Consider the following 12,969-nt stretch of genomic DNA (forward strand, 5'->3'; position numbering starts at 1 on the left):
CACTTTGGAACTGGCCAAACCAGAGCTGTGCATGCAGACGCAACAGAATGGCTTTGAACAACATTTGTCCATACAGGCTCACATTTTCAAAGTGCATGCTAGCATATAGTACCATAATAAGTTTACCTGACTGATTAATCAAAATTAATAGAATACAGGTGTCTTAAAAGCAGATCCCGCCAACTTGCTTAGAGGTGAATTCAAGGTAGCAGAATTGCTGATCTCAAATTCTTCTGGGGAGTTTGGGGACACAGAAATAATAAAAAGTAGGCTATCAGTTGCAAGGTACAGCTTATTTTCCTATGTGTAAACTCAGTCATTAAAAGTTAAAACCCAATGAGAAGTAGGCTCCCCCGATTCATTTGTTCTTGGGATGTATCTTCAGACAGGAGGCAGAGGATCAAAATGGAATGCTACTGACATAACTTCCTGAAGTAGATTCTGTTTCCTGCTTGCTGTATTACAATGGAAATGACTTGACTTGATAAATAACCCTTGTGTGATTATACCAGCCTTCAACTTGTTACTCTCCAGGTTTTCTGGGACTTCAAATCCCATTGGCCCAATCCGGCATGGTCAGGAATACTGAATGTTGAAGTCCAAAGCAGCTGGAGAACACCAGGTTATGGCAAACTGGGGTAAATGCAAAGAGCACTGAAATGATCGCCCACTTGCAGACTGAGATGGTACCAATCCCAAAAAGCATACGCAGTTTCTGCTCAATGTTTCAGCTCTAATGGGTATATTTGTAAGCAAAGCCCTGCAAGTTTCTAGATATACAGAGATAACCTCCATGCATAAAGAAACAAAAGTGCTGAAACAGCCATATCGAGACTTGATATAAAACAAAATAAAGGTGTACAGCAGTTTGACAAGACTCTGCAGTTATAGGAGGAAACAGAAAAGTTTATTTTAGGGGCCTTGATCACCTGAATAGGAAATTGGTGTTTAAAGCTTAAGTAGTGTCAGATGTGATGAACCAAATACAGTTCCGAAAATGTACCTGCTGAGCCATCAAATCCACAGATGAATTCTCTTCGGCAGTCACAAGGTGCAATGTACTCACTCTGGGGAATAGATGATAAAAGGAAAAAGTGAGCTTACTGATGAGTGACACCAAGAAGCCATTGAAAATACCACACAGCACATAATGAAATCAGCTTAAATTTATTTATTTTAGTAATCTTGACATGTTCTCCATGAGAAGTTCTTAATATAATTAAGAATGCAGTTCTCCCACTCCAATGTTTAAAGCCCTATAATGGTTCTTGATTTGTTTATTTCAGTTTTATGGTATTTTTCCCTCCAACATTTTACCCAAGTACTTATGTTTATTTCACTCATGATCAGATCAACTAGCCAGCCAAACAAGCCAGGCCTTTGATGTGGCAACATGGATGGAAGATGTAATATGCAGTGTTTACAGTGTATAAATTTTGCTTGGTTTACAGTCATCCTCCAGCTGGGTTTTACAAGTAGTGTTTGAAACACATTTCCTAAAAGCTTCTCATTAAGAATCTCAGTTACGATTAACAAGCTGTTATGGCCTTTCCTATAAATAGTAGGCAAGGAGACCTAGAAACCTTCATTGGCCCATATACTATGTGCACCTCAAAATCTAATTTGCTAGAGCAAAACCTATCTTTAATAAAAGAAGCAGACACAGGGTAATGCAGATTCAGTACAAACACAATACTGGCTCCCTAAATGGTTTGCAAATAGTGGACAGCCTTGGAACATTCTGTGTCCTTTCTACTCTGATGAATGGCATGAATTCACCCTTCTCTTCTGTTGCAAGCCTTAACTATGTTCAGCGTGATATTTTTTTTTCAATACTAACCACAGTTAAAGCTAACTAGGCTTCCTCCTAAGCATGGTTCACAAACCAGTTTCAGACCCTGGTTTTGGTGGAAGCTCTGGTTAACATCAGTCATGGTTCACATTGGTACAGTTCTTATTTTCAATGCATGACGCAGTAACAGAAAATCATCAGCATCATTTTAGCCTCAGTTTTGCAGATTAAAAAAGATCAAACATTCAAAATCATAAGTGGATAAAATAGTGGCTTGCACTAACCTATTCTTGAACCTGCACTGGAAGAAAATCTGATAGATTGTTCATCCTTTTTACCTACTGAATTCGTTATCACATGCTTATCTCTCTTTTCCTCCAAGTACTTCAGGGTGACCTTCAATACCAGCCCCACCCTTTTATCCTAGCCCAAGATCTCTCAGTGAAATTCACAGCCAAAGCTGAAGTCTGAACTGGATCTCCCTAATCAAAACCAGATAACTTATAGCCACTTATATCATAATGCCTTTAATAAAAGCCTCTACTGGTATGACAAGAGTCATGGCTTAAAATCTGTAAATATGGGACAAGGGTTTGCTGGAGTCATGCTATGCAGCCAATCCAGTATGTACGTAACAAGCATGTTTTGTGTCCATTCAGCTGTCTGCACAGAAATAACTTGATAAACTTGCCCAGCAGGAAAAGCAAAATGAACCGTGTTTGCATTATTGCATTTCCCAAAGACACACAAAGAAATAAAGAAACCTGCAGCTAGAATTCACAGAAACATGTTAGAAGCCTAGCAAGTGCAACCAGACTTAGAGAGAAGCAGCCGCAGGCCAAAAGGAAAAAAGAGGAGCCTATATCAGCTGCAGAAGACAGGCGGGGGGAGGGGGGGACTATTTCAACTGAGAAAGTTTCCATGAGCATTTATACTGGCAAACTGAATCACTGTTGTTCTTTGCATACAACACTTTTGCATGGGTAGCAATGCTATGAAAAATAGCTTTTTATACTATGATAAGTGGAGTGCAAGCAAGTAGACCCCTTTGTAAGCTTTCTTTCCTGTACATGTTGCTCTTCATGGTTACCACAAAAATCAGAAGACGACGACTGGGTTCAGACAACAGGGTTGCATATCATCCAAACCTAATTCTGTTCCCCAGGAAGGTTTATAGACCACGCACGCTGCAATGGCTTGTCCTAGGGTTTAAATATTCCAGCATGGCTAGACCTGTAGGCTCAGCCCAAATAAGATGCAAAGCCATTGTCAAGGCAAAAAGTAAGACAGTCCCCTGACCAGAGCAGCAAAAACTCCATGCCACTCCAGTCAAGGGGCTCCTGTTGTTAACAGCTGGCAAAGCTGTCGCCTGCTTCTGATTCTTCTGGGCTCCTACCAATGTGAGAGGGAGAGTGGGGTTCCCTGTGAGCAAAGGCCAGGGGAATCTGCCAAGTTCCACAGTGCACTGCCTTCCCAGGCTCTGTTCAGACCAACCACTTGTTTTGCTTCCTCCCGAGATACCTCAACACTACCAGTCCCGTACTCCCTTCTTCCCAGGAGGTAAAGGGAAAAGCTGGGCAGGAGACATTCCATCCCAATGCCTGCCCCATGCACCTTCTCCTTTCCAATCAGGACTTGGGAAGAGACACAGGGCAGGCAACAGGTTGTCCTACGGCAGTTGTACAGTCGCCCCACATGGAACTTCCCAGCACAAGGTGGCTCTTCACTTCTCACCTATCCATCCAGGTAACACTGCTCCATAAGAGTAGGATTGCACATGATGGCTGCCCATAGTGTCAATATGGGGCATTGCCATCCTGCTCTCCTCAGTGCCCCTAAAGTCTCCTGAGATGCTGAAGGAGGACTGAAGAGGACAAAAGGGGAAGAGGCACACAAACCCCTGCTGTGCCTGATTATGTGTCAGGCACAGGAGAATTTTACCTACATGGCACAGGTAAAAAAAAACTCAGAGGAGTTAACATTCTGTGCAGACCTCGCCCTCTCCCAATGTGGGCTGGTAATCTCTCCCTTATGGGCCATCATGGCTTCATGTTCTAATTCAAAATCCTCCCAACTGAACACTGTACCATAAGCAAACTGTTTCATCTTGTTAAGGATTTGCAGCTGTGTGTTAAAACATGGCTGGTGAATGCTGCAAGTTGGAGGACTTTTTTCTGTCTAAGCATGCATTGGACTGCACCTTTAAGCTACAATATACTGGCATTTTTGGTATTGTGGCCCTACCCATCATTGGAAACCAGCCCTTCTCTCCCAAGATTTTGTCCAAAATTGAGTTTGGCCCTCAGGCTGTAAGAGTTTCAGCATCCCTGATATAAAGCCAGGCTTGGTTACAACCTGCTGTGTGGGCTCCCTTTTACTTTCTATAAATGAAACATTCCTCTTAAAAGAGCCATTCCATTTTCAAAGCCAGTGCAGTATTGCAGGGATGCAAGAGAACTAGATTCCACTCCTGCCTCAGCCATAAAGCTTACTGCTTCACTTTGGTCCAGTCACTCACTCACACTCAGCCTACCCTACCTCACAGAACTATTTTTGTGAGAGAAAAGGGAGATGAGACCTTGCAAGCCACCTTGAGTGCCTAAGAGAAGGAAGAAAGAGGCAATCTAAATTGCAATATGGTAACTGCATTAGGGGAAGGAATTCACCAAATCCCATACCTGATGTGCATCTCCTGAGGGAACAATGTATGCCTGGATTGCCTCTGAAACATATTTGGAGCTTCTCATTGCCTGCCGAAGCTGACGAAGCAGCTCTGTTGTCATCTTTGGAGTCATTTTCCTACCTATGATAAATAAAGATTAAAAGTTTAGTTATATCCTGATTTTGTACCCAAATATTTCAAATTCCAGAGAGAAATCCCAAGGTCTTCAACCAGACTCTGTAAATCAAATTGTTTGCTTGATCCATCTTTCTCATTACTCCTTATCCTACAGGGGACCTTGATATTGGGTATCTTAGTGACTATTTGCTTTCACGCTGGCTTCCATAAGAAGGACTTGCAGGTCCTGCATTTTGGCAAGAGATGGCTGTTGGATGGCAGATTGGAGGATGTACTGTGTGAGGGAAGTACTGGGAGATAAAGAGCAACAGATGCTTCGAGGCATGACGGATGAAGGGCAAGGACACAGAACAGGAAGGAAACCATTCACAAGCTGTGGCTTGTGCTTTTACTCATGAAGAATGTTCCTGGAGCTAGTTACAGCTTCTGATTTTCCATCTTACTGCAGCTTCTTGCCAGAAACAGCCAGTAGGTACTACAACCATTCAACTTTTCAATTGCTGTTTCCCCAGTGTTTTCATTTTTGGAGTTTGGATCTGGCTACCCCAGCTTTCTCACATACCATCTTCCGGAATTCAAGGAAATGTGATGTAGGGAGCAGAGTGTTAGACAAGGACTGGTGAAACCCAGGTTCAAATCCCCATTCAGCTATAAAATTCACTGAGAAACCTTGATCCAGTCACCATTACTCATTCTAAATTTCCTCACAGGATGTTAAGATAAAATGAGAAGTGGGAAAAAGACTTAATGTGGCTCTGAGTTCCTTGGAGAACAGCAGATATAAACGCCATACATAAATATTTAACTTATTTCATTTATTGAAACTGTTCAGGGGTGAGCACCTAGTAGACCAAAATATCTGGAGGGCTGCAAGTTGCTTTAAATGAAAGTAAGAAATTCCATAGAATTTTTTAGGCCACAGACATTAAAACAATGTAATTTTGCTTTCCCCTAGAGGTACACCAACTTGAAGCACAGGATGGAGACTGCCCAATGCTTCTGCATTCACCCTCTGCACCAAAGAGGTTATATTCCATAGTATCCGTGACACACAGTAAGTAAACTTCTAAAACTGAGAAGTTATTCTCTTTGTTGTTTGAAACAGGTAAAGCCTTGGCGAGAGAGATTACCACAAGCTTTCACAGGTATAAATGGCTAAGAAAGGGAAGTAAAAGCTACTTTGGTAACTCAATCATCACAGATCATGGAAACCCGCCAGGCTGCCATCTTACTGGAACCCACATTAAGAAATTAAATGTATAGCCCTGTGCATATCTACTGAGTTCAATGAATATTATTCCTAGGTGAATAAATAAAAGACTTTCAAAATTTACCTGAACAAACTCCTGTCTTGTTCCTGTGTTTTCCTGTGTTCAAGTTTTTGGAAACAGTTTAATGACACAAAGTTCTGTTCCAACTAATATGTGCCCTTAAGCAGCAGTAACCAAACCTTTGCCCAGAAACAGTAACAATGGGATATAGCTGTCTTGTTGTAGTGTTGCAAACTTCCAGTCTGGAAATTGCAAGCTTCCTCTTTGGGTTCTTTACTTCATAAAGCATACACTAAGGGCAAAATCTTACACATGTTTATATAATGTCCTCTAACTTCCAACACTGGAAAAACCCAGGAATGCTGGCAGTGTTTTCTGTCTAAGCATGCCTAGGATTGTGCCTTAAGTCTGTTATATCACAATTGCAGGGGAAAAAATCATATTGCAGCGGTGCTTTCTTTGTGACCCCTCTTAGGTCAGGCTGTGACCTTTGTGGGGCTACTATGGTCACTTTTTATAAATAATCCTTCCACATGAATAATTCAAGAATATAATCAGGAGGTTTTGGCAGCAATTGTGCATTCCTCAACAACTTCACTGCTTGGAAAACTGATGCCATAGTGGACAATTCCAGTACGCAAGAGAGGAGATAGAATATCTGCTATACACAATTATGCTGACACATCATTATATTAACTGGAGGCCTCATCTGCATGATTAATACGGCATTCACAAAGGATGGTAAACGTGCTTTCAGATATATCAGTTTTTCCCATCCCAGTGCTCTCTAGACAGGATGGTGTGCAGCTCCCATAATTCCCCTGGTGATGCTGGCTGTGAATTATGGGAGCTACAGATCAACACATCTGAAGGGCAAAGGGTTTGAAAAGCCTGATATACAGCAATTAAACATCTGAAGCAAAGGGGAGCTAAATATGTATATTAAATTCAGATTGCCATGAATTAACTACCAAGTTGCTGAGTTTCAGTCAGTAAGAAGCAGCAGCCAGAAGATCCTTCTTCTAATTGGGAAAGAAAAACATTTGGTCAGAGTAACCATATTTCAAAAAGGTCAACGTTTCCGTCCCTCCAGAACACTGCTGCATTCAGCAAGTGTTTACTCCAACAGTGCAATAAGAGAAATTGAGTCAGTAGAAAAATTTTCTTCCCCAGATCACTTAGAGAAATATATGACTGTCTGGAATACAACCACATCCTGAGGATTCCCATTTGCTGTCTCCCCTCCCAGGATCCCATTCAAATATTCAGCTATGCACTGAAATCATAAGGCCAGCTGAAGCCACTGACATTCAATAGTTGATGGATATGCCTGCCAGTCACCACACCAACACCTACTATGGGTATTGATTGGCTATTGAAGTACAAAGTGCCTCCAGCAGACAAAAAACAATATAAAACATGGCGTATGCTTTATACTAACCGAACCTCAGCAAGAAAATAGCACATTGCCAATAAATGTGACTAAAACACAGTTTCAGGACAAAGCTGTCTGTCTCCTTTTGGCTGGAAAGGAGAGCTAGGATGCAATCCTTTGCATGTTTAGACCAAAAAAAAAAGTCCTTAACTTCCAGCACTTCCAAGCCAGCAAGGCTGGGTGGGGAACGCTGGAAGTTGTAGGATTCTTTTCTGTCTCAACACACACATGACTGTGTCCTTAAAAATCAGATTTAAGTATCATACTTTGGAACAATGATTGAACAAGCAATCTCTGGGACAACTTGGTAACATATAAACATATTACAAAGCTAAAGTGGAGGGGGAGGGAGAGCGACATTGTAATAGTGCACAAACAACTCATTTGTCCTAACTTTTGTGGAAAGTTTTGAAGCAGTTTTGAATCAGGGAAATTATTCCATTAAAACTCAAGGGTAAATGCCCTCAGACTACATAGAAGTCTTGACAGCTAATATATTCATTTGCCAGATTTCAGAAATAAGTTATAAGCCTATCTATGAAGTAGCTTGTTTTTAAAGGCAAACTGGATATGATATTCAAGGTCCATGATGTGAGCTTCTATGGGTTTATCCCCCCAAATGTACATTCAATCATACAGTGGGTGAAGGGCAGAATGGAATAGTGGCTTCAGTACAGGGAAAGTGGATTAAATCTTCCATACACACATTTTTCCCACTCGTATGCTTTCTCCCAAGGGACAAAGAACTTTGGACAGGGCAATTCAGATCAGAAAATGCTCCTTTCCTCCTGCACTTAGACCCCAATGCAATTTTTGCCACCTGCATTAGGCAGTTTCTACTCCCATGTCACTCATCTAACCAGACCCCAAGTTTGCTCATTTGTACAGTATTTCTGTGAAACACTATTTTGTCTTTTGTCTCCAAACATCCTAAAATGTCACTGATAGGCAAAACTGCACTTTTATCCTCACAGTTTGAAAGCAGCTCCTTATAATTGCAAAGGGAATATTTTACTGTCAAAGCCCCCTTAGCATGTTTTTAAAAGCCACTCCAACAATGGGAAATAGATACTTTTGTCTTTTTTAAAGATTAGAACTCTAGACTTCTAACAGGATTTTATATGCCTCAGTGCCTATAAGTAATTCTTCCACTTTTCTGCTCAATTCAACAAGAATTCAGATTTATTCCCTACTATAGTTTTAATGCTAAGCACTCTTACAGGAAAAGGAGATCCACTGAGCTCAGGTAAATTTATCTTACAGTAAACACACTGAGAATAAAGTTGTAACAGTTTCACTTTTCTCACAGCAAAGAACCATTTAAAAAAACCTCCAACTTATTCACTTTCATCTCCATTACAGCTTCCTGTATATTCTCTGCCTCCTCCAGCCGACTTCTGCCTTGAGAGAAACCGACCGGGGTGAACTCAAACTGCCTGTCTCCAAGCTTGTGACACAGCATTATTCAATCTGTAGCAAATGGATGCTCTTTTTTTCTTCCTTCCATTTGCCTTGGGTGGTCATTTGGTCCAACGCCACTGTGTTCCCATGGGTACCAATTGCCTCCTACACTTCAAGAGCACTAATTATAAGCAGGCAGCAAGTTTACTTCCCCTGCTATCAAGCAAAGCTAAATTTAAACCAAATTTCCTATCAGTGCACAAGGCAGGTTAAGCAACTTCTCTCTGTGCCTCCAAAACCATGATTCCCCATTACCTGTCCTTTGTAGTCTTCCCTCCTCCGAATCCTAGATCTCCCAAGCCTTGGACAGCACACATGCAGTCCTGCATTTATATCGTTCCTTATTAACTTGGCAGCGCCTGACAAAGCAAAGGGCAAAACTTCAAAGGTACAGAGACTTTGCCCAAAGTAACCTCTCTCTTCTCACAATGGCTAATTGCAAGTAATGATTGCTGTCCAGATAGAATTGTGCCATTCACAACAGCAGGACTAAAGGCAGTGTGCTCCAGCAGAGAAGGGACTGGACTTGGGACTGGCTTCAAAGCACTCCTCAGGCATATCCTAAAGGAACTAACTTTCTTTCTTGTGATGCACTGTCTACTTTCTCATTACATTTTTATTCCTTCCTCCATGGAGCTACAGGCTACAAGCTCCAAACAGACATTTCACCCTCATAAGCAGCTGCTTTAATTAGACCATTGGACCATCTATCTCAGTATTGGCTACACTGACAGGCAGTAATTTTCCAGAGTTTCAGACATGAAACTCTCTCAGAGTGAAGACTCACCATGGAAGCCTCTGCATGCAAAGTATGTGCTTGAGCATTGAGCTATACAGCTTTTATTCGCACAATAGCTTTGTGATGTTGTTGTTGTTGTCAATTGCAAAGTCATGTCCGACCCATCGCGACCCCATGGACAACATTCCTCCAGGCCTTCCTGTCCTCCACCATCCCCCGGAGTCCACTCAAGCTCACACCAACAGCTGCAGTGACTCCATCTAGCCACCTCATCCTCTGCGTTCCCTTCTTCTTTTGCCATCTATTGTTCCCAGCATTAGGCTCTTCTCCAGGGACTCCTTCCTTCTCATTAGGTGGCCAAAGTATTTGAGTTTCATCTTCAGTATCTGGCCTTCTAAAGAGCAGTCAGGGTTGATCTCCTCTAGGACTGACTGGTTTGTGATGTAGGGAAAGCTAAAAGAAAATTGATGGGCCCAGGTTTACCAAGTAAGTTTCACAGTTAAAGGGGGACAAGCCTAAATTTCCCTAAATAAGTAGTCAATCCATGGCACTCTGTTTATGATTTGGTTTTGGTTTTTGTTTTGCTTATTTTATTTTATTTTGGCCTACAACCGCCATCAGCCTTCACCTTTGGCTAAACTAGCTGAAAGAAGCTGGGAGCTAAAACATCTGGAAGGAGCCAAATTGCCGGTACTACTCTAATTATTGTGATACAAGATGTCTATACTAATTTAGCTTATATAATATTTATTATACCATTTTTTGTTAAAAATAATAAAAGTGACTTGCAACAAAATTTAATGAAACCAAGAGAGAAAGATCACATAATCCAGTAAAAACATAAAACAATACTATGTTAGAATAAAGAGCAACTAAAAAGAACACATTAATATTAGTCACTTATTTACTTACTGCATACTGCTCTTCAATGTGGTTTGCAGCATAAACACTAATAAACATTTGAAAGTTTAGAAAACAAAATAAAACAGTATGTGCAAAAGTTCATTAATAGAGATAAACAATGTACAGAAATGGGCAGCCAAACTGATCACAGGTCTGGAACAATTGTAAATTATGAGGAAATTTACAATATTTTGGGCCTTTTTAGCTTGGAAAAAAGGCAAGTGAGGTGAGATATAACAGACATGCATAAAACCATGCATGGTATGAAGTGAGTTAAAAGGGATAAGTTTTTCTCCTTAAGACCAGAACCCAGTGTCATCCAATAAAGCTACATGGTAATTTAGGACTAACAAAAGGAACAGTTATACTAAGTAATTCATGGAGGATAAGGCGATCAACTAGTCACGTATTACCTTCATCATCATAAGCAGCTTGTCTTTCATTTTCAGTTTCTGGGAAATGTGAACAAGTGCATCCTGTTGTACTCATGTCCTATTTGTGGTCTTCCTACAGACATCTGGGAAGCCACTATGTGAACCAACTGCTAGACTAGATCAGACTGGTCAGATCTAGCGTGGTTCTTAAGTTATCAGACCAATGGAGGTTGATGACATGGCCTCTCCTCCCTTCCCTCAGGGGACCAGAGAAATTAGACTCACAACTAGCTTAAATCCAACTAATTTCAATAGTCTACTCTACATAAGATTAATGTTGACTTCTATCCCAACTCTTTAAAGTCAGCCCTTGGAAGATGAGCACTCATAAAATAAAAAGAATGTACAAAATATCATCTCTTTATATGTATTATGGTTGTTACATGAGTAGTATAGCAATGGGAGAGGCAAAGTGTCTGGCCATGAACATACAGTTCAGTCTTGTGTGTGTTTACTGACAAGAAATCCCACTATGCTCTATATGTCTTGCTCCCAGATAGGTAAGCACAGGATCTCAACCTGAGACATAAAACTGAAGCAGTTCCTTTCAACAGATAACCATTCTTTTAAAGTGGGATAAATGTTCACATTTCTGTTTCACAGAACTCTGAAAAGTACAGTATATGAAGATTTGAAGTTAAAAGTGCAGATTCAAGTCTTTTTCTTGTGAGAAGACTTTCTTAGGGTGCAATTCAATGCATGTGCAAATGGGGAGAAACCCCTACAACTCCCAATATTACTCAGCCAGCAAGCATAGGGAACAGTCCTATGCCAGTATTTTTCCAAACTGGGAGTTTACAGGCATCCTTTGAAGTGGGAGCAGAGAGAATTGCCTCTGTGTGTCCCCCCCCCCCCCAAATGTTTAGATGACCAATCTGGGCTGCCTAAATGCTTTTCTCCCTCCCTGTGATGAGGTGGGGTTGAGGCATCACCTGACTTGTTCCTTCCATGCCCCTAGACACCCTCCAGCATCTGTCCTGAAGATAGCCTTCAGATGCATTCATATCCAAGATCTTCCAAAAGTCGAAATTCTATGTACTATTTGTTAAAAAGAAATAAAACCCACTTATTATCAATAGCCTTTGCACAGAAATTTTCCTTAAAGATTTCTGATCTGAAGAATCCAAGCAAAATCAGACTGCACCAACTTAACATATTAATTGCTCATTAAAAAAAGTGTCTCCTTTGCTGTATATTACTCAAAGTGGTTTCGATTCCAGTAAAAATAAAATGGTATTTCCAAAAAGAATCTTATTTTTCATTCTCAGTGTGGTGTCAAATTTCTAAAGTTTCCCTAACAATTATATTGAAGTGAAACAGCAGATAGGAGAAGCATGATATAGGAAACTCCTTCGTATAGAGCCAGTATTAAATCCATAACTCTGTAAATGCCAGAAGCCTTTGCATATAAGCAGGAGATAAGCCACACTGAGCCTAGTGAGGTTGCCTTCTATATGAATAAACGGAAGACACACCACATGGGACTCTTGAATACATACATACACACACCAAGCTTTCTTAATAAAGGCGCTAAAGCTCCGCCATCTCTTTGCAATCTCGAAGAGCGGCAGCAGGTTTTATTCTATTTTCTATACATGGAAACCATTCATTAAACCGAACCCTTCGGTGCAGCTACTCTAGATGCGATTTATTGCGGGGTTGCCACTACACTGCATCCGCCTACCATTGTTTCGCCAGCCCCGCACAGAGCCCCACGTGGTGCTTTCTCCCCCACCACAGAAACCCGAGGCCGCCCCACGTGCTCCCCTCCACAGGCTCGCGTGAGCCGGGCGCCCCGCTTCTGCGAACAGGCTCCCAGCACAGGAAGCCTCTGCACGTCTCACCTGAGCCTCCCGCGCCCCGCTCGCGGCTCAGCGCTTCCCGGCGGCTGCCATGCACAGCTGACGTCCCAGCCCCCGTCAGCCACCGAGGCCGGGGAAGGGGCGGAGCCTGCGCAAAGCGACGAGCTCCCGAGAGCCTGCGGGTGACGTCACCGCGGCTTTCCTGCGGGCGCCCCGCCGAGCTGCAGGTTTCGCTTCCCAGGGAACGCGGCGCCGGAGCGCGGCCCCCTCCTAATCGCCGACGGTATAAATGGAGAAGGGAGCAGGGAGCCGAGAATGGGTAAAAGCCAGCG

The 12,969-nt window shown here is 41.9% G+C and overlaps 1 protein-coding gene across 2 annotated transcripts in view; it reads right to left on the bottom strand.

Annotated features, from left to right (window-relative positions):
* Positions 1 to 12,762, bottom strand: part of XPNPEP1 (X-prolyl aminopeptidase 1) — a 46,157-nt gene extending 33,395 nt beyond the window's left edge. The window contains exons 1-3 of one of the 2 annotated variants that reach the window (XM_044438324.1): positions 12,680 to 12,762; positions 4,471 to 4,595; positions 1,004 to 1,067 (exon numbers count right to left, since the gene is read on the bottom strand). In XM_044438324.1, coding sequence (XP_044294259.1) covers positions 1,004 to 1,067; positions 4,471 to 4,587 — 181 coding nt within the window. In that variant the 5' untranslated portion in view covers positions 4,588 to 4,595; positions 12,680 to 12,762. Of the gene's footprint in view, positions 1 to 1,003; positions 1,068 to 4,470; positions 4,596 to 11,767; positions 12,045 to 12,679 lie in introns of those variants that run through there. The other variant, XM_044438317.1, reaches the window with a different exon arrangement.
* Positions 12,763 to 12,969: the final 207 nt, after the last annotated feature.

The sequence above is a fragment of the Varanus komodoensis genome, unplaced genomic scaffold (genome assembly GCF_004798865.1).
Source record: "Varanus komodoensis strain SLA01 unplaced genomic scaffold, ASM479886v1 scaffold1, whole genome shotgun sequence".
NCBI lineage: Eukaryota > Metazoa > Chordata > Lepidosauria > Squamata > Varanidae > Varanus > Varanus komodoensis.